This window comes from Lissotriton vulgaris, chromosome 8 (assembly GCF_964263255.1).
Source record: "Lissotriton vulgaris chromosome 8, aLisVul1.2, whole genome shotgun sequence".
Classification (NCBI taxonomy): domain Eukaryota; kingdom Metazoa; phylum Chordata; class Amphibia; order Caudata; family Salamandridae; genus Lissotriton; species Lissotriton vulgaris.
Genome location: NC_141696.1, coordinates 1,558,991,506 through 1,559,013,702, shown reverse-complemented (window position 1 = coordinate 1,559,013,702; position 22,197 = coordinate 1,558,991,506). Strand labels below are relative to the sequence as shown.

Here is a 22,197-nt window from a genome sequence, read left to right as displayed (position 1 = left end):
TGGTTTTTGGTGGAATTTTCAGTTGAAGTATTGGACAGTGTAGCCTGTGGATATAGGCTGCATTATCTGTCTTTAAATTCTCTCTTAAGTGTCTATGCAGTTCTGCATGTTTTGACAGCTTAAGAGATTATTTTTGATTGCTCCGGGGTCCGCGCACATGGGCGGGACTATTCACTAGATTATGACTATAACAGAGATACCCCTACTACAGAACTGGAGTTACAGGACAGAAACTACTCCTTCTGCCAACTACTTAAGTACATTTGACCTGACAGCTGGGTATTGGCAAATCAGGTTAGCTGAGGACGCCAAGCCCAAGACAGCATTTTCTACCCCTGGTGGGCATTATCAATTTGTGGTAATGCCCTTTGGTTTGAAAAATGCACCTGCCACCTTCCAAAGGCTGGTGAATCATGTTCTCACTGGGCTGGACGACTTCTGTGCAGCGTATCTTGACGATATTGCTGTCTTTAGCTCCACCTGGGAGGATCACCTGGTCCACCTGAGGAAAGTGTTAGAGGCACTGCAAGCATCAGGTCTCACTATCAAGGCCACAAAGTGCCAGATAGGGCAGACACAGGTTGTATACTTGGGCCACCTTGTAGGTGGAGGCCAAGTTCAACCACTGGAGAGCAAAATACAGTCAATCAGGGACTGGGCTCCTCCAACCACCCAGACTCAGGTTCAAGCTTTCTTGGGCCAGACTGGTTACTGCCGAAAGTTTGTCAGAAATTATGGATCAATTGTGACTCCACTTAATGAACTGACAAGTAAGAAAATGCCAAAAAAGGTTCAGTGGACAGCAGGCTGTCAAAAAGCATTCGATGACCTAAAACAGGCCATGTGCACAGCACCTATCCTCAAGAGTCCAGACTACTCCAAACCATTCATTGTCCAAACAGATGCTTCTGAGTTGGGTGTTGGAGCTGTTCTATCTCAACTGAATTTTGATGGTAATGACCAGCCCATTGCTTTTATAAGCAGAAGGCTGACCCCGAGAGAGAAAAATTGGTCAGCTATTGAGAGGGAGGCCTTTGCTGTGGTTTGGGCCCTGAAGAAACTGAGGCCATACTTGTTTGGCACTCATTTCAAGATTCAGACCGACCATAAGCCCCTCTTATGGCTAAATCAGATGAAGGGTGAAAACTCCAAACTGCTTAGGTGGTCCATTTCCCTACAGGGGATGGACTTCACAGTGGAGCATAGACCTGGCACTGATCATGGCAATGCAGATGGGCTCTCCAGGTATTTCCACTTAGAACAAGAAGACTCACCTGGTCAAGGTTAGTTTATTGTCCCAACGTTTGGGGGGGTCATGTAGGAGAGTAGGGTCTGCAATCCTATGATCACCCAGATTTTTTGCTTTTGTTTCACTGGTTTACGACTTTCTCTGGCTGTGGGCCTGCCAATCAGACCCACAGCCTAGCTGTTCTCTCACTAAAATTGACATGTGTACCTTAGGTGCATTACCCAATTGGAACTGGGCCACCTTGTCAGACCCTGTAACTCAGGTCATCGGTGTACCCAGGGCCTACCAGTGGCTGAAGCATGTATTATGCCACCCCTGGATGGCCATCCAAAGTCTGACACAACTGGCTGCACGACAGCTGGGGCAAGGTGGTGTAATCACCCTTTGCTTTAGATCTAGTATACCTATATCTAACCCCGAAAATGGACACACGGATTCCTATCAGTCACTCCTATGGCAGGCCTTGACAATCCTGAAGGCAGAGTGCGTGGAATCGTGTGAACTGGTGCTCTGGCATGAGCTGAGCCCGTTTGCAGCTTGCGGAACCAAGTCCCAATAGCTGTTCCATGATAACGCGTACCATATACTCTTAAGTGCATTATAATCCTCGCGGTTAAATGCTAACTTTGGTATCGCTTTATCAAAACATGTCGAGTAAGGTGTCATACGAATTGGGATACTAACCCCTCGCCAATGCTGGCGACTGGGTTAGCATTCCACTCTTCTAGAGGGACACGACATGTACGTAACTGTGAACCCCGGTTAAAGTTAACTGAAGCCTCAGCTCCACAAAATGGATGCTGCCACCACAGACACGAGTCTGACCTCCTGCTGCTGGGAGTCCTTCCAGCGAGGAGAGCTTGGACAAAGTGTTTCCTGTCCGGGGCGGTGCTCGCACCATCCCAGACAGGGTTTTGTGTATCCTGGGTAGGCAGGGCTTTACAGGAAGGTGACTGCGGAGTGGCACCCCGGTGCTCACTACGCATCTGCCGGCTAGAACCAGTTCCAGGGGCACACCAGCCCCTGGCCTGGGGAAAGTCCGGCATGGGAGAGGGGTGTAACCCCCCCCCTTCCTGGTCCCACCCCTAGGGCAGGACCTAGTCGCATACCCACCCCTTTCTTTAGGATAAAGGCAAGAGCGGGGACCCTTCCAAATTAGATCATCTTTGAATCAAGAAACTACTTTCTAAGAAAGGAACTCTCGACTCTTCTCAAGATTTCTCCCTTGTGACTAAGGAGTAGTCACCCTGCATCCGCAGGCACCATCTAAGAACTCTGCGGTTTGCTGCACGTCATTCCTCTGGAATCCGACTGCCCAGCTCGACGAGACCCGGCTTCCCTGGCACCTCTGACCTCTACCCACATCGTCAGCTCAGCTGAGATCCGTGGGTGCGACGAGACCTCGAGGGACTGGCCATCATCAGAACTGCACGACTTCTATCCAGCACAACCGCCGAGGGATCCTCTGGAGAGTGCTTTGGGGTCCGAGAAGCCCCGACCCTGAGCAGCTCCAGCACCGAAGTCCAGCCTCCCAGTATCTCCACGATCTGCGTGGGGCCCTTCTGCTTTTTGCTGCTCATCACAATTGTCAGGCTACTAGCCCGCAGGCTTGTGGCCTTCTCGACGACGCCCGACAACAACAACGCTGCTGGTCTGGTTGCTCCAGACTGGCCCTTGCTCACTTCTGAAAGAGGAGCACCCCGGACCCTCCTGGTCCACTCAAGACGCCATTTTAGGTCCACCACGTTGCCCTCAATTTGCCAAGGCTTGTTGCCCCAATCCTGGGCCCAGCGACGCCGACAGCATCAACCATCGTGGGACAGCTCGCACCTCCATCCTGGTCGCCGACAACGCCTCCTGGTCCGTGAGACTGCAGAGCCCACCGTCGCCCACTCACCTAGTCGAGGTGACTACCATCCGGTGCCCTCCTGGTGCCCTCTGACTACTGGCTAGTAGTTACGAACTTGGTCCCCTCTGCTTTCAGGTGTCATCCATCTTCGATCCAGGCTTGGATCTCTTCGAACTTTCTTCACTGGTCGCCTGCCAGCAACTCCTTCCTTCAGGCTCCTGGTTCGTCAGCGAGGATTCCCGACGTCTGTAAAGACCTATGCAGCCGCAGCCCCTGGGCTAGGTAACTTCGGCATTTCGGTGCCCCAGCATAGCCTCATTATCTAAGGGTCCAGAGTCACTGTTGCATCCGACTTACCTTATCGGGTTCGCCCGAGAACACTAACTTTCCGTGCCCTCGGGCATTTGTGTAGATTGTGCACTTGAAGTATTTTCCTAAGAGTTTTGTTGTGTGCTTAGTACCCTGTCCTCATAAAGAGTACAGGGCTGTTGTGACTTAAAATAAATACACTGTTTATTTTCATAACACTTGTGTGGTGTCCTTTCACTTGGTGTTCAAGGGATATATGTGATGGTATAACAGCTGGCTTAACACGCCCTCTAGAGTTTAGCCCGAAGACTGCTCGTATCCACGCTACTAGGATAGCTGGTCTAAGGTTGACTAACTACCAATCACCATAAGGGTCGTTTGGACTGATGCATAGTGATCACTAGAATAGTGAGCACTGCATATCAGGCCAACTTCTCACACTGGGGAACCACAGTTCCAGGTAAGTAACTTGTTTTCTTGCCCCAGTATTGGAACGTTCATAGATTCCCATGCTTTTGTATCAGAGTAGCAAGCAGTCAGCCATAAGCACATTTTGTGGCATACATAAACGTTGCAATAGTCATCATTACATGAAAACCAAAATGTGCAGAATAAAAGGAAGGTGGGATAGAAAGGAAAGCTCACCAATTAGTGGAAGAGGTTCCTCAGGACCTCCTGGCCCACAGCCAAAGAATCCAAGCAGTAATGCTTTGTAAATGGTGCACACTGCTCCAAGTCGCAGCTCTGCAAATGTCGTTGATGTGCACTCCAGCTAATAGAGCTGTTGAAGAAGCCACCGATCTTGTGGAATGTACTCTAACACTGCTGGTCGCGGCTTACCCGTTGTATTATGGCAATGTAGAATGGCACTTGTAATCCACCTTGCAATACCCTGCTTCGAAAGAGGGAGGCCCTTCTGAGGACCACTAAAAGCAATAAATAATTGAGAGGATTTACGGAATCCTTTAGTGCGATCCAAGAATGTAGCGACCTCTCCGCTGGTGTAGTAGGGTGAGGAAAGAAAGCTTTAAGAATAACTGGTTCATTCAAGTGGAAGTCCGAGGGCACCTTGGGTATGAACTTTGGATTAGTTCGTAAGATTACTGTATTTCTTTTGAATTGGAGAAACGGCTCTTGGATTGTGAGCGCCTGCAACTCCCCAATGCGTCTTGCTGATGTGAGGGCAAGAAGGAGAGCCAATTTCCATGAAAGGAATTTCATGTCTGATCGATGTATTGGTTCAAAGGGGCCCTTCATGAGCTGTGTGAGGAGCAAATTCAATCGCCACGTAAGAGGCGGAGGCCTCATCGGGGGATAGACTCGGAACAATCCTTTGAGAAACTGTTTAATTATCCTGGAAGACCAGAGAGGAGGTCCAGACGCTTACCGTCTAGACCTAGAAATCGCTGCCAAATGAACTTTTATGGATGAATGGGCCAGCCCCGACTTAGCCAAGGTCAAGAGATGAGGCAGAATTTGATGAGGTTGTGAAGAGAAAGGGTCAACATCCTCTTTCCTGCACCAAATGCATAATCTCTTGCATTTGAGACGGTAAGTTTTGTTTGTGGAAGGGGCTCTAGCCTGGGAGAGAACTTCTTTTATTTAATTTGAGATGGGAAGGTTCATAAATTCTCGCTGCTCAGGAGCCATGCTGGCAGGTGCAAGGACGCTGGATCCGGATGCCAAATCTGTCCTTCGGACATTGTGAGAAGGTCTGGAATGGTTCGCAAGGGAAGAGGAGGGACCAGCGACAACAGGTGGAGTTCCGTGAACCAGAACTGTCTCGCCCAAGAAGGGGCTATCAAGATCATCTTGCATGGCTCTACCTTGATCTTCCTGATAAGCCTCGGGATCAGTGGAATGGGCGGAAAGGCGTAGACAAATATCCCTGACCCAGCTATCGAAAGTGCATTCCCCAATGACCCTTGGTGGTGAAGCCTGGTTGCATAAGACCGGCATTTCTTGTTGGTCGGTGTGGCAAATAGATCTATTGCAGGCGTCCCCCACTGTTGGAAGACCTCGTCCAGAACTTGTTTGTTCAGTTCCCACTCGTGACTGACTGAGGATGACCTGCTTAGTCTGTCGGCATTTTCGTTTAAGATCCCTGGCAGGTGTTCCGCCTGCAGCGAAATCCCATGAAGGATCGCCCATTCCCAGAATTCTTGAGCTTCCTGAGACAACGGGAGAGACCTGGTTCCCCCTTCCTTGTTCACGTAATGCATAGCCCTGGTGTTGTCCGTCCGAATGAGAACTTCTAAGCCTCTTAGGCGAAGGAGAAAAGCTTGAAGAGCCAGTTTGATCGCCCTGAGTTCCAAGAGATTGATGTGGAGCTGACGGTTCTGAGGAGACCAATGTCCACTGACATGCAGGTCCTGCAGCGCTGCTCCCCAACCGTCCAACAACGCATCCGTCATCACAACCTGAGGAGATGGATCGCTTACGAAGGATAGACCTTGGGACAAGTTCTCTTGCTTTGTCTACCACACTGATGTGATGGTCACCTTGTCGTCGAACGACCCGTGAATCTGTTTCCATTGGATGCTCAGTTGCTCTTGAAGAGGACACATCCACAATCTGCAGTGTGGAATTAGAGGAATGCATGAAGAAATTACCCCCAGAAGGGATTTGTAACTGCGTACTGAAAGACACCTTCTTCTTCGTAAGTCTAGCGCCATGGTCTGCAGTTTTCCCTGCCTCTCCAAGGTTGGGAAAGCTTGCTTGAGATTCGAGTCCAAGATGGCCCCCAGGAAGCGAGCTGTCCTGGATGGAACCAGAGATGACTTCTCTTTGTTCAGAGTGAGACCAAATTCTGAAAAAGGTTTGTACAAGTGTTGCCCGCTTCCCTCGCAGCCTCCCTGGACGGAGCCTTCAGCAACCAATCGTCCAGGTAAGGGAAGAACTGAAAGTGATTCTTCCGAAGAAACGCAGCTACTGGTGCCAGCACCTTTGTGGAGATTCTAAGAGCTGAGCGAAGTCCAAAGGGTAAACCCCTCAATTGAAAGTGGCTCTTGGCTACTGTAAATCGTAGAAACCTTCTGTGTGCTGGGTGAATCGGCACATGAAAGTACGCATCTTCGAGATCGAGCGTGGCCATGAAATCCCCCGGATTGAGGAGACGTAGAATGTCTTGCAGAGAGACCATCCGGAAAGACAGGGAGATCAGATAGGTGTTGAGCTTCTCTAGCGTCTTCCTTACCAGGAAGAACTTGGATTAGAATCGCTCTCCTCTTTGGGCGGAGGGGACCGGCTCTATAGCACCCTTCAGGAGCATTTGATGAACTTAGAGCCGCAGATGTTTTGATGGAATGGCAGCAGGGGGGTTGGATGGTGGGATTTGCGTGAATTCCAAAGTTTGCCCCTTTTGAATGATGTTTAGCACCCAACGGTCTGATGTTATCTTGGACCAATTCTGAAGGTATTGCAACACCCTGCCTCCTACTGATGATCTTGCGGAGGTTGGCACAGTAGGAAGAGCCAGGAGGCCGCTATTGTCTCTTGGACGTAGAACGTCCTTGGCGAGCTCTGTTAATAGGTCTTGAGTAATTTGAGGACTGGCCCTGACTTTGCTGATAAGGTTGGCGGTACTGTTGCGAACCTGAGCCATATGATGAGTACCTTTGCTGCTGATAAGAGCCTCTGTAGGTGGTGCTTTTTGCTCTGGAACCTCTAAAAGGAGCTTTACGGTACTGAAACGTACCCAGAGACTTAGCGGTCTCAGTATCCTTTTTAATATCTTGGAGAGTGTCATCTATCAATTTTCCAAATAATGCCTATCCATCAAAAGGGAGATCCAGGATCTTATTCTGGATTTCGGTTCTAAATCAAGTCTCCTTAAGCCATCCCTGGCGACGAAGGACCGCAGCCCCAGGCAAAGAACGAAAAGCCATTGTGGCAATGTCCATGGCACAGTCAATGACTTCCATTGATGTTGCCTCCCCTTCTTGCAAAACCTTTTTTGCTTCTGTCTTTGACTCTGGAGGAAGTTGATCCAAGTACGGCGAAACATCACACCATAGTTGGCGATCGTATCTGCCCAATATCACTAAGGCATTTGCTGCTCGCACTAGAAGACTCGCCATTGAAGAGAACCTCTTCCCGGCGTTGTCTAACCTCCTGCCCTCTTTATCTGGAGGAGTTGTCAAAGGAGCTGAGGGGTTGCGTGACGTCCTTTGTACCGCTTGAGAAATAACCAAGTCCGGTCTTGGGTGTCCCGTCAAAGACGCCGGACCATCCTCAGGCGCTTTGTATTTTTTGTCGAGGCGCGGTAGTACAGGGACCACCGTCGCTGGATTCTTCATTGCTTTAAGGCCTTAATCCCAAAGATGCTGGATAATAGGGCTGGGCAGAATGATGACGATAACCACATTCCTGGTTGTACTCTCCGTCAGAATCTGTCTCCTGGCATTTAACTAGAAGCTGGGATGGACTGTTTGCATAACCATGTGAGTCCTGATCGTCATCCTCTGATTCATCCTCATCCTCCTCTAAAAGTACAGCTGGCGGCAAGGGGGTAACTCTCCTAGGAGATGTCATGTCCGGTGTAATTCTGGTCATAGAAATCGTAATTCTTTTCTCCGACGATAAAATCGTTGACGATCTCATCGACAATGGTGTTGATAATACTGCAGTCGTCGGCTTCGTTGACGGAATAGGCGTCGCCGACGAAAAACACTCCGACGAGATGGGCGTCGTCGATGCCGTCGACGACGAGACAGTCGATGCTCCTGTCGTCGTCAATGTTGTCGTCGTCGAAACAACCCGTCGACGAACACTTCGTCGTCGCCGGTATCCTCGTCGACGTCGCTGTCCCTGTCGTCGTCGACCCCTTCGTAGACGTCGCTATAACTGCCATCGACGACTCCGTCTTTGTCGACGATCCCGTCGACCCCTCGATTGTCCCGTGGACGAGCCCGTCGACGGTACCATTTTAAGCTTAGGCTTCAATTTTTTCGTCGACGGAGCCTCCGTTGACGACGCCTTCATAGTCGACGACTTGGAACTTCTGTCAGACTTTCCAGGAGACTGAGAAGAGGGTTTTTTGAAGGCTGGATCAGTCTTAATACCCGAAGAAGGCGTAGATGGTCCTACCCTCTCCTTTTCACCATGGTGAGGAGATTCGACTGGACCTTGGCTCTCAGACTCTCTGGGGGTCTTTTTTGAGGCCTTAGAAGGATGCTCCACAGAAGGAGAAGGGGAACCCTTAGCCCTTTTGACAGACCTTCTAGTCGATGACGCTGATGAAGAGTCCTCACTGTCACTAGAGACTGTGTCTTTTCTGGACTTCAACTTCTGGAGCCAGGTAAGAAGCCTACCCTCACGGTCCTGGAGGGTCTTGGTTGAAAAGGTGCGGCAGATCTTGCAGTCCGCGACCTTATGATCAGGATAGAGGCAGTAGATGCAATCTTTATGCTTATCCTCAACAAAATGCCTTTTCTTGCCACAGGTGGAACATGGCTTGGAAAGGGCCTTCTTCTTTTCCTTTTCAGACATCCTGGAAGGAACAGCTAACAATCCTGAAGAGAAATCCTGAAGAAAAACTTCTGAAAAGTAGAGATTGAGCAGAGCTCAAAGAAGACTCCCTAAGCACAACATGCGGTAGAAAATCTAAGGCTCTGAGGTTCCTTCAAGAGGGTTCTATGGGGTGAGGCTCTTCTGATTGGCTGATGCTTAGTTTTTTCTCTTTTACAAAAAGAGGCGGATATGCTACAAAAGGGAATGAGGTATAGGCCTTTTTATTTCTCTTTTGTACCTACTGCTATGTTATTTTGTTACCGAGACTCCCATTCTGACGACGGGGAATGATACAAAAGCATGGGAATCTATGGAAGTTACCAATACTGGGGAACCACAGTTACAGGTAAGTAACTTGTTTTCTTATGATGGGACCAGAGTTGGGAGGATGCAGTGTAGCTTCATGCAAATGATATCCTCCTGTGTCTGGCAGATCCAGAGGGTTCAGCCTCGACAGGATTCTGGAGATTTTAGGGGTGTTTGGGAGCTATTCATTCAGGCCTACGAATAAATTGGACTAAATCCTGTCTCTACCCCCTGGTGGGATAGATCCCCAGAGAAGGTTGGGACTGGCCCATGTCATGGGAAAGAGTCTGGTTTCGCTACTTAGGTATATACGTCACACGCAAAAGGAGCCTTTTCTATTTCCACACCCTTGGCAGGCTGCTAGGGGATTACAAAAGGAATGTGAGCTAATTGAGACAACTCCTGCTGTCCCTGCTGGGCAGGGCCACCCTGTATAAAATGATTTACCTGCTGAAATTCCAGTATGCACTGCAAAACTCCCTGTTCGAGGGCCCTGACCATTTCTTCAAATCGGTGGATGACGAGCCAGGGCTCCTCCTGGTCTGGAATGGAGGAGTGCCACACATTGCAATTTAGGCCCTCTCAAGAAAGATGGAGGATGAGGCAATCGCTTTGCCAAACCTCCGCCTGTACTTCTGGGCAGCACAATTGGTAGTACTCCATGTATGGTCCTTTGCACACCAGACCAAGCCCTATCTTTGGGTGGACATGAGGTCCTTGGAACCGCAGGGATACATGAGGTGGATCTGTTGGAGGAAAAGCCCAAAAGGACTACTAGTCATACCACCATGGTCGTGGACTCCTGGAAAAAGTGACCACACAGCTGGGATGGCGAAGAATTCTCATCTTGGTGACTTCACTATGGGAGGCAGAGGTGCTGGCGCCGCTGCAGAGAATCGAAGTCCACAGGAATTGGGATTTCAGAAGCATATCAGAACTGTGTGATGTATGAGTAAACCAGAAAGTGCTGACATTTCAGAACCGTCAATCCCAATACGGAATGGTTGGAGGACAATATGTGACCAAATTATCAAGTGCCCATTTTGGGATTTGGCCATTGCACAGAGCCTGTGTCAGTCTTTGCCTGATTTATTCATTGGCAACAAATGTGCCTATTATAAAATGTTTCTAATTCTGTAATCAATCAATCAATCAATCATTGACACTTATAAAGCACGCTACATACCCGTAGGGTCTCAAGGCGCTGAGGGGGGGGGGGGGGGGGGGGGTGCCGCTACTGCTCGAACAGCCAGGTCTTCAGCTTCTTCCTGAAGGAGAGGTGGTCTTGGGTCAGGCGCAGGTCGGTCGGGAGGGAGTTCCAGGTCTTGGCGGCCAGGTAGGAGAAGGACCTTCCTCCTGTAGTCGCTCTTCGGATGCGGGGGACGGCGGCGAGGGCGTGGTTGGCTGATCGGAGGTGGCGTTTGGGAGCGTAGAAGTTGACTCGGCTGTTGAGGTAGCTCGGGCCTTGGTCGTGTAGGGCTTTGTGTGCGTGGGTGAGGAGGCGGAAGGTGATTCTTTTGTTGACGGGGAGCCAGTGAAGGTCTCTCAGATGTTCGGAGATGTGACTGGTTCGTGGGATATCGAGGATGAGTCTGGCTGAGGCGTTCTGGATCCGCTGGAGTCTCTTCTGGAGCTTGGCGGTGGTACCGGCGTAGAGGGCGTTGCCGTAGTCCAGTCTGCTGGTGACGAGGGCCTGGGTGACGGTCTTTCTGGTCTCGGTGGGGATCCACCAGAAGATCTTCCTTAGCATGCGTAGGATGTTGAAGCACGCCGAGGAGACGTTGTTGACCTGCCTGGTCATGGAGAGGGAGGAGTCCAGGATGACGCCCAGGTTTCGTGCATGGTCTGTCGGTTTGGGTGCGGTGCCCAGGGCGGGAGGCCACCAGGAGTCGTCCCAGGCGGAGGGTGAGGAGCCCAGGATGAGGACCTCCGTCTTGTCCGAGTTCAGTTTCAGGCGGCTGGTCGTCATCCACTCGGCTACCTCTTTCATCCCTTCGTGCAGGTTGGCTCTGGCGGCGGCGGGGTCGTTGGTCAGGGAGAGGATCAGCTGGGTGTCGTCGGCGTAGGAGATTATGCTGAGGTTGTGTTTGCGTACGATGGCCGCGAGGGGGCTCATGTAGACGTTGAAGAGGGTGGGGCTCAGAGATGATCCTTGGGGGACGCCGCAGATGACTTCCGAGGCCTCTGACTTGTACGGTGGTAGGCGGACTCTCTGTGTTCTTCCGTTGAGGAAGGAGACGATCCATTCCAGCGCCTTGTCCTGGATGCCGATGTTGCTGAGGCGCCGTACTAGGGTGCGGTGGCAGACCGTGTCGAATGCCGCGGAGAGGTCTAGGTAACCCACTACACTGTTAAGGAAAGCTTCAAGATTTTGTGTGTGTGTATACACCAACATACCAGCTCTTTGCCATTTGTTTGGCCTTGCAGCTAACCTCTGACGGAGCTGGCTGGTCAATTCTTTTATCTGTTGAGCTTTCCTATCTTTGCATAGTATGCCATTTGTATACATTACATTCTATTCTGGATCATTGAATTCCTGAGTCTTCCATATTGTGGATTCCATACGTTTGTTATGCTTTCGGTTGGATGTACTGTGAGATTAGAAGTTGTAATGAACTAAGTTTGGAGGCTCCTATAATAGTTGTCCTGACCTGATGATGACCATCTAATTATACTATGGTCGAAACCCCATTGACGCATACATGTGGCCCAAACTGAAGAGTGTGCATTTTTGGCCTTGTCCTGAACTTCCTATTGTGTATAATTATTTTCTCAGCCACTTTTTAATTACACTTTGTATTGTACATTCTGTTTGTGTACCGTGTTGAACGCCAGTGGTTTTGTATGTCCTTGGAGCTAATTGTTTATCTATTGTTCATACATTTTCTACTAATTGAATTTATACATGGGTACTTTGTACTTTATATTTGTATTTTAGATCTGTATGTATTTCTCTTTTCATGATTCTTTCTCTATTGAATAGTATAAATATTTTTTTGATGTAGTTCTGTGTATATAAATGTCAAACTTGAACCTCTGTTAGGATTCCAGTCCAAACATGAACCCGTCAGTCAAGTGCCACTTGTTCTGTACTGGGGCTATAGATTTTTCCAACAATGTAAACACATTTCTAGGATTCTTACTGTCCTCTTCTCAGTGTTTGGGATTTATTATAAAGTACCATTTTGTAACCTGCCAATAGGCACTAGGCTGCCAATTTATTTCAGGCAAAATCTGAAGAGCACTCATACCCCTTCCCCGTCCCCGTCCACAAAGCATTGAGTCCTTCTAATCTACTATTAAGTTTACTTTCTCCTGTATATTCTGCCTTTCTTTTAGCTGATCCACTTGCTAAATCTGGGATTTCACCGTGCATTCCTGTTTCCCAGAAGACACTGGTCCAGCAGGAGATAAATAATGAACAAGAAAAGACAGGCAAGTCATGTACATATTTTATTTGCTTAACAATGGTGTGTGAGTAACATTTGCTGGTATATTGGAGATAGTTTTCTCGTTGTTGAAGCCACACAAAGTGAACTAATTAGTATTGTGAAAAAAGGGCAGAATTATGATAACTGCCATCTTTGTGAATAAATACAAATATCAGTGCAAGGCTGTGAGCTTTGCTTTGGAGTTACAACTCAAGAACCAGTGTGTGGCTTTGTGAAAGCCAAAGACAAATCTATGTTGATAAGAAAATGGTAAATACAATCATTAGGCTTCCAAGCTGAAAAAAATCTCCCTGTACGTGGACGACTGTTGAACGTGCTACATCTGGCGCAGCTTTACCTACCCTTTTGGAAGAGATACATTTTTCAGCCTGGTTTCAGGCGTACATATGAAGCTAAACAGGTCTTGTCTGTTTACTTTGTGCAATCTCAGAAGATGTGTATAGGAGAAATTACACCACGAGTCCTTTAGATGGATTAGAGATATATGGTGCTACTCGGACAACTAGCTAGATCCCTTGTTGTTTGAACATAGCTTAACCCAAGCAATAAACTCACTTAAGTTTGCAGCAGAGTTTTGTTTGAGACTGCCAAAGTATGCCACAGTTTTCCAGCATGAATCTTTTATGGATTAATAAGCTGTATAATTTTCTGCTATCTGTCGGTTTGGTCTGTAATTGGTTCCATCTGATAGAGACTTCTAGCTGCAGATGCTTTACTTTGAATTTCCTAGGCGTCAGGCTGGACCTGGAAGATTTTGCGGCGCAATACTCCTTGCACGCGGTGTCTGGTGGCTCCATTCGCCTCCCCGTGACGGCGTCAGTTATGATGTTGCAGTACCTATATAGGCACCACCCAGGTGCACGTACATCCGTTCTTTTATTTTCATGCCATTTAAGCACCGGTCTGGGAAGAGCTACCCTCTGGCGCTTTTGTGCAGATTTTTTCTCGACTTTAGTCGAATTAAAAAAATTTACCACTTCGTGTGCAAGGGATGTCTTTTAGGAAAACAGGTTATCCAGTATTATGGGTGTCTTTCATAGATTCACATGCCTGAATTATTCCCAGTCGTCGAGATGGGAGTCCCCGGTAAATAGAAAAGTAATGTCCTATAGACATACATAGAGAAAAGTAGGCCTAAGGGCCTTGCCTTAGTAGCCTATCTATGTCGTTTGTAAAAAGGACCAAACTCTAGAAGGTAGCCAATCAGCTACCACCTCCCTCTAGAACCTTCCTGCCAGGAGCCTCAGTCTCTCATATTTTCTACTGCACGTTGTGCTAGGGAGCCTCCACCTGAGTTCTCCTCAGGTTTCCAGGATTTATCTCTTTTCCTACCAGAAATTGGATATTTTCTTCTAAAAACAACAATGACTGATCAGCAGAAGAAAGAACTTTTCAGAGCCTGTTCATCTTGTGGTAAAACGAGACTGCACGTCGATGACAAGCATGAAACTTGCCTCTACTGTCTTTATCCTGATCATTCTGCAAAAGAATGTAGAATTTGTAGAACATTCTCTACAAAGACACTTAAAGACAGGGAAGGAAGACTGCTCCTCTGGTTGAACAGACTCAAAACCAGAGATGATGCCTTGTCTTCAGAGGAAGGTGAAATGGCTTCAGTTTCATCAAAACTATCCTTGAAGAGGCCAAGGTTTGCATCCCCTAGCCCTACAGACGTTCCTCCTAAAAAGACTACCACAAAGTATTCTGAGGTACAATCCGTCACGTCTGAAAAGGAAGTTCCCACCTTTAGAAAGCCACCTCAGTCGTCGACGCTTTCTTCACGAAAAGCAGCCTATGTCTCCACATCGACGACCACGGTCTCAACGATGATGGCATCGTCAGCCTCCTCATCGACAACGACAATAACTCAATCGTCGACGGCGGGTAAGCCACTGTCATCGATTATACTTATAAAAAAGCAATCGACGTTGCTTAAAGTTCCGTCGACAGCATCGTCGACGACTACACCGTCGACGACGAAACAGAAACCGTCGACGCCTGCACCGACGACGAAGACGCCGTTGACATCTGGCACATCAACGACGGTAAAGGCATCGTCGACGTCGAAGATATCAGCGACGAGCACGCCGTCGACGACTAAGGCACCGTCGACGACCACACCGTCAACGATGAAGGTACCGTCGACGACCACACCATCGACGACGAAGGTACCGTCGACGACCACACCGTCGACGAAGGGACCGTCAACGAAGGGACCGTCAACGACCTCACCGTCTACACTCGAAAAACAATCAACGTCAGCACCGTCGACGACCACACCGTCAACGCCATGGAAAAAAATCAAATTTAATTCCACCAAAAAGGAATGATAAAAATCCGATTACGCCAGATCTAACATCCCCAAGTAGGGTACAAAGATTACTCCCATTTTGTCTCCTACAGGATGATGAATCAGAAGACGACCATTATGAGCAAGCTACTAGTCCTTCAGATCTCATTGTAAAGTGCCAGAGCACAGATGAAGATGTAGATGATGTAGTTTTTACGGAGGAGACTGTACATACCCAGGTACAAAAACAGGTCACTCCTATGGTTTGCCTTCCAGTTTCTATTGTCTCAGATCTTCAATTCTTGATCGCAGACTACAAGAAACGTTTTCCTGAATCACCAGCGGCCCCTTCAAAGGAGATATCTCCAACATCATCCAAGCCGTACCCATCTCCAAAGACAAGACCACCACCTCTGGATCTCCCTCAGGAGAGAGAAACGGTTCATAATGTTCAGTCCTCAGACGACGAGGGCGAGGAACCAGAAGAAGGGGAGGTACGGGATGACCTATCTAATAACGGAGATGATGAGGATTATATTGCTCATTCTCCGGCCACACCTGAACCTCATACTTCGGAATCCCCACCAGTGCACATTGGCGGATTCCACAACTTGGTGGAAAGAGCAGCCACGAGATTCCACATGACTGTAGAATCACAAGAAACAGACTGTTTCCTATATGATTTTAAAGATCCGATAAAAAAGACAACCAGATCGATTCCCATAATTGATCACATATGGTAACAAGGTAAGCAATTGATGCAAACACCCTCATCGGTCTCTATAGTGGTGCCCAGACTGGATAAAAAGTATAAGGCACCAGCAACAGCACCTACCTTCCTTAATGCGCATCCCAAACCAGATTCTGTAGTCACCCAGGCGGCTCAAAAGAATTCAAAAAATCCGTCCTCTCCACTGTCAGCACCACCAGACAAAGAGGGCAGGAAATTAGACGGCATAGGCAAACGTTTTTCAACCATGACGGTCAAAGTAGCTAACGCCATTGCACTACTAGGGAGATACAACAGGCAATTGTGGGAAGACATTGTCCCATACCTGACAGAAATACCTGAAGACTTAAAGGAGGAAGTCCAATCCCTCCTAAAGGAAGGACAAACGTCAGCATCAGAAATCATCGATTGCGCTGTAGATGTCGCAATGACAGGCTTCAGACAACTGGCAGGTGCAGCAGTTTTACGGAGCCAAGGGTGGCTCAAAGCAACATCCTTCCGCCAAGAAATCCAAACTAAAGTCTTAGACACGCCATATGATGAACAGCACCTATTATAGACGAGGCCCTACAGGCTATCAAAAAAGATACAGACACGGCACGAGCTCTAGGCACGTTACAGTTCAAAAACCAGTCCTTTCGAGGGAATAGGGGTAGAGGTCAGCCCTCTTACAGAGGGTCATACCAAGGAAAGTCCTCATACTCATATAATCAAGGCCGATCACGATACCAACAACGGCAACAGCAGCAAGGTCGCCAGACCTCCTATGGGAAATCTAACTTCAGAGGAAGAAACCAGAGGAAACCAGCAGGCGGACACCAATGACCGTTTCCAACAGCCAGTTTGTCCACCATCTCATTCTTTCAAAATTAGAGGCAAACTAACACACTTCCTCCACAATTGGAAATCAATAACAACGGGTCGGTGGGTGCTCCAATTAATCCAATACGGACACTCATTGGAATTCAATTCAATCCCCCCAATAACTCCTCCTCGCAAGATTCAACACAGACACCTGCGATTACTCCTTCAAGAAATTTCAACAATGTTGAGGAAAGGAGCAATAGAGCGAGTCCCATCAGCTGAAAAAGGGAAGGGATTTTATTCCCGCTTCTTTCTAATACAACAGAAAAGGAAGAAATGGAGGCCTATACTAGATCTCAGGGCACTCAATTTATTCTTGAAGAGCCAATTGTTTCGGATGGTGACCCTTCAGGAAATCTTAGGATCTCTAGAGGAAGGAGACTTTATGATGTCTTTAGACCTGCAAGACGCATATTACCACATCCCAATACACAGGCGCCACAAAATATTCCTAGGATTCGCTGTAGCAGGGCAGCACTACCAATTCTGTGTCCTCCGATTCGGCCTCAAATCGGTGCCTCACGTTTTCACAAAGTGCCTCTCTCCGGTGTCAGCTTTCCTACGTCGGCAAGGACACCAGGTCTACCCCTAATTGGACGACTGGCTGGTGAAAGCACCATCTATGGCAGGCGCACAAATGTCTTCCAACGCCTGTCTCAATATTTAAAAAAAACTGGGACTGACACTCAGTCACGAGAAGTCAACCTTACAGCCCTCCAGAGTTATAACTTTTCTACGGGCAACTCTAAATACAACATCTTCAACAGCATTCCCATCGCAGGAAAGGAAACACAAAATAATTACTATGGCCACCGCAGTGACTTCAAAGAACACCATCCGAATCCGTACTTTCAAGTCCCTCCTAGGGATGATGTCCTCGTGTATACTACTCATTCCTCACTGTCGGCTCAGAATGCGCCCCCTCCAAGAGGCCCTGACCAAGCAGTGGACTCAGTGTACAGACTCTTTCGAGGATCACATCGTGATTACTCCACAAATCACCAAGGCCTTACACTGGTGGAAAGACATCCACAAACCTATCACAAGGACTAACGTTCCTGCTGCCTTCAACTCCACATGTCATAACTACAGACGCCTCTCTAGAAGAATGGGGAGCAGTCCTTCAAGAATTGCAAATCAGTGGCAAGTGGACAGAGCAAGAGAGGAAACTCCACATCAACCTACTAGAACTGAAGGCAGTTTTCCTATCTCTCCAGGCCTTCCTCCCGCGCATCAAAGACTCAGCAGTGCTTGTGAGAACGGACAACACAACAACAATGCACTACTTGAACAAGCAGGGAGGGACACGTTCGCTGACACTATCTCGCGAATCGCAAACAATTTGGAGCTGGCTAGTACTCCACAATATCAAGCTAACAGCAGAGTATGTCCCAGGCAAAGACAATGTCATAGCGGACGCTCTGAGCAGACAGAGGTCTCTGTCCCACGAATGGGAACTCAACCAAAAATGTTCTAAACAACATTTTCTCGAAATGGGGGAGACCGCAGATCGATCTCTTTGCCACCAGGGAGAACGCCAAATGCCACAACTTCGCAAGCTGGCATCCCCAATCGCGGTCACTAGGAAATGCATTTTCCATCGCCTGGCGCAACGTGTTTGTGTACGCATTTCCGCCATTTCCCCTGATAACAAGAGTCATTCGGAAAATGAAAACGGAGCACTGCACACTGATTCTCATTGCCCCGTTCTGGCCGAGGCATCACTGGTTCACGGACCTTCGTCGCCTCTCAGTCCAACCCTCCATCCATCTGGGCCAGCATCCATCCCTACTCACAATGTCCAAAGGCCAAGTACTCCACCCGAATCTGAAATCTCGCAGATTATAGGCATGGCTCCTGAGTACCGAGAGTTCTACCAACTAAACATTCCGCAGGAGTGCAAGAATGTCCTAGCAAAGACAAGAGCAGACAGCACAAACAAAACTTATTCCTTAAAATGGAAACGCTTTTGCGTTTGGTGTATGGACAACGATCTCCATCCCTTTCAGATCACTACGGAGCAGCTCCTTCCATATTTATTACACTTGGCACAATCGGGACTTGCCCATGCCTCTATCAGAGTTCATCTGGCAGCCATCTCCCGCTTCATAAGAACTTCAAAAGGACCATCTCTCTGGTCCCACAGATTAGTTAAACAATTCCTTAAAGGGATCAACAGATACTTTCCTCGGCCATGCAGAGTTCCACCAACATGGCACCTTAATGTGGTACTCAACCAATTAATAAAACATCTGTTTGAGCCCATCCATAGGGCTGATATCAAATACATTTCATGGAAAACAGCCCTACTTTTAGCTCTGACCGCAGCGAGAAGGGTCAGCGAGCTACAAGCTCTTTCTATTCAAGATCCCTTCATGCAGTTCAGGGAAGATAGAGTGATTTTAAGGACTAATCCTCGCTTCATTCCTAAAGTCCCTTCGGACTTCCACTTAAATGAACCACTAGTCCTCCGATCATTCTTCCCAAATCCTAGTACTGCAGCTGAACGATCCCTTCACTCTTTGGACCTAAAGAGATGTCTTAAATTTTACCTGGACAAAACAAAACATTTCAGGAAAACGAATCAGCTTTTCATCGCCTTACGCAGACCAAGAAAAGGCATGCCACTTTCCAAACAAAGCATTTCACGATGGATATCCTCTGCAATTGCCTTTTGCCATGACAAAGCCGGATGACCGTTACACTCCAAAGTCCGAGCTCATTCCACAAGAGCTGTATCCACATCGGTGGCACTATTCGCTGGGGTGCCCATTCTGGACATTTGCAAGGCAGCGACCTGGAAGTCGCCGCACACATTCACCAGGCACTACTGCCTGGATACGGAACTGATGCAGGATGCAGCTGTAGGCCAGGCCGTACTTCGCCATCTATTCCAGTGAGATGAGCCTTCCTCCTTCCCACCATCCTTTGTTGGTATGAACATTTACTTCTTTATTATGTTTACTTGTTGATGGTTGCTAGTCGTATGATATGTATTATCTCAGACTGCTTATACTGTCTCATCACAAATGTGCATAATGTATTGCTCGCTACTCTGATTCAGGCATGTGAATCTATGAAAGACACCCATAATACTGGATAAGAAATGCGTTACTTACCTGTAACTGCAGTTATCCAGTATTGGTGTCTTTCATAGATTCACATGCAACCCTCCCGCCTCCCCAGGAAGGTCTCCTCTCTCTCTCTCTCTCTATCATATATTACGCCTACCTAGCTTGGTGTGTACGAAAATCTGAGAGACTGAGGCTCCTGGCAGGAAGGTTCTAGAGGGAGGTGGTAGCTGATTGGCTACTTTCTAGAGTTTGGTCCTTTTTACAAAAGGACATAGGCTACTAAGACAAGGCCCTTAGGCCTACTTTTCTCTATGTATGTCTATAGGACATTACTTTTCTATTTACCGGGGACTCCCATCTCGACGACGGGGAATGATTCAGGCATGTGAATCTATGAAAGACACCAATACTGGATAACTGCAGTTAGAGGTAAGTAACGCATTTCTTTTAAGCCATGCGGTGCCCTTAACCGCATGATGTTAGTCACTGATCCCCACCTCGTCTGTCTCTGGGTCTCGAGCGTGACCACAACTCAGTCGTTCTTGAACTGCCTCAGCCACGGCTCCGAAGGCCTAGAGGGAGAGAGCGATGAAGCGCCTCGCGGCCCGGCAGTCAACACCGTGCAGCAAGATTCTGCAGAGGTCCCGTTCCCGATCGAGGAAGAAGCCTAAGTCCTCAGGACACTCCGGGAAGAGGCATAAGAAGCAGAGGAAGTCCAAGCGGACTTCACCTGCACCTCTGCTGGTGTCCGTCGTCGAGAAGGATAAGAAGTATCAACACTCTAGGCACTGTTCTGCTGAGCCAGAGACTACTTCGGTGACTCCCTCCCTTTCCGGGAGCCAGAGCGACTTCTGCTCAAATAAAATAATTTTACGAGGCCGTGCGCTGCATATTAGAGTGGAACGACCCCGCTGGTGAGCCCATGGGCCCCGTGTAGTCGGAATGGGCACCATCGGGTTCGATGCCGTCTGCTCCAGCCACGGCAGGGCCTCAAGGACCAGATCCAGAATCCGAGTCGACATTGGTCGTGCCAACGTGATCACCTCGATTGTCGGTCCTGAAGTCGGTGCCTATGGTGCTGCCAGTGCCTATCTGCGGTGCCAGCTCCATCCTCATCCCAACGACACGGAGGCGTAACAAAGCCGATTCAGACGTCGATTGAACCCAGAGCTTCTGTGTTGTCTACTGAGCACTTTGAGGATGTGCCAAGCTCTGGAGAGGAATAAGAGGGGTCTAAGGACTCTCTGGAACACCATGATGTCTCTAAGGAGAACTTGGACTGATATGGAGAACTTGGGGAGGCCAGTTGACTGGACACTTCACCAGAATGTGGCATGCTTTCTACACCAACAGTGGCCACGGAGGAGGGGGCATCGTATGCCATGGTGGTAAAGACAAAAGAAAGATACAGTGGCCAATACTGGACCTGATTTAACATTTTCAGGTACTAACCTTTATGAATGAAACAGAACGGTCCGTTTTTGTCTTACGTCACTAGTTAAATTTTTATTTTCTTCACTAGTTAAGCATTTCAATTTTAAATCATGTCAGAGAATATTTATGCATGTACAAACAATTATAGGACTAAACATATCAAAACGGCAAATTTACACATATTTACAAATACTACACATCCTACCTACAACATTCATACTTCACTCACACAACTATACATAAAAGCAACAATGTGGCCCTTTGTCAAGAAAATCTAAGTACTTGAACCTTATAGATGGTATTGTTTCTCTAGATTTATAGTTCAATTTTTTCGCAACTATATATATTGAAAACTGATTCTTGTTTTGAAAAATAGATCCTTTTAGTATTTGAAATTGACAAAGAGTCCAGTCAAATCAGGTCAGGTCTACGCGTTTCAAACCCCTGATTGTGGGGTTCTCATCAGGACCAACATTTTCTACAACAAAAACCAAACAAGTAATTAAAAAAGTCAGCTAGGACTAAGTCAGATTAAAGTGAACATGCCACCAGTCGGCAAAACCACCATACCTTGTGAATATGGTCTAACACCAATGACCAAATAATCGTGGTAGATAACCATCATTTTTCTGTAGTCACGCTAGACAGGAAAAACGCAACATAAAACTTTGTCACAAAGTTTGTTTGAAATAGGTCTATTGAGCATTTACAATGTCTCACAAAACTCACCTCTGTAATTGAAAGAGGCTGTTTCACCTAATAGAACAAAGAAACATAATGTTTCAAAAACTTTGTAGGGGCAAGGGTTGTATGCTACTGAAGCAGGTAAAACATTTTTTGGAAGGTCAGCTTACCGGGCAATTTGGACGCCTTCGGATTAAACGCCCGTCTAGTTTTTCTATTATGCGAATTTAGAGTTCCACCTGAAAAGGAGGAATGGGAGGGTAAACCACTGTAAAAGGCTCAGGCGGTGCAGAGCGAAATGATCGTAAAAGCTGTTTGTCCTCACCTTTGTCGGAATCGCCGGTCGCGTCTAACATTGTTTGGCAAGTTTACGCGACGAATGTAGTCCTTCTTCAGTATTTACCCGGAAGAATGGTGCGATCACGTGACCACGGGGACACGGAAC

General features: G+C 47.8%; 1 protein-coding gene across 46 annotated transcripts in view; it reads left to right on the top strand.

The window, feature by feature from the left end:
* The window catches only part of LOC147700405 (uncharacterized), a 700,768-nt gene that overhangs the window by 480,370 nt on the left and 198,201 nt on the right, over positions 1-22,197 (top strand). For all 46 annotated transcript variants that reach the window (XM_086935784.1, XM_086935772.1, XM_086935787.1 and 43 more), the window contains one exon: positions 12,564-12,659. In XM_086935784.1, coding sequence (XP_086791910.1) covers positions 12,564-12,659 — 96 coding nt within the window. The remainder of the gene's footprint in view (positions 1-12,563; positions 12,660-22,197) is intronic.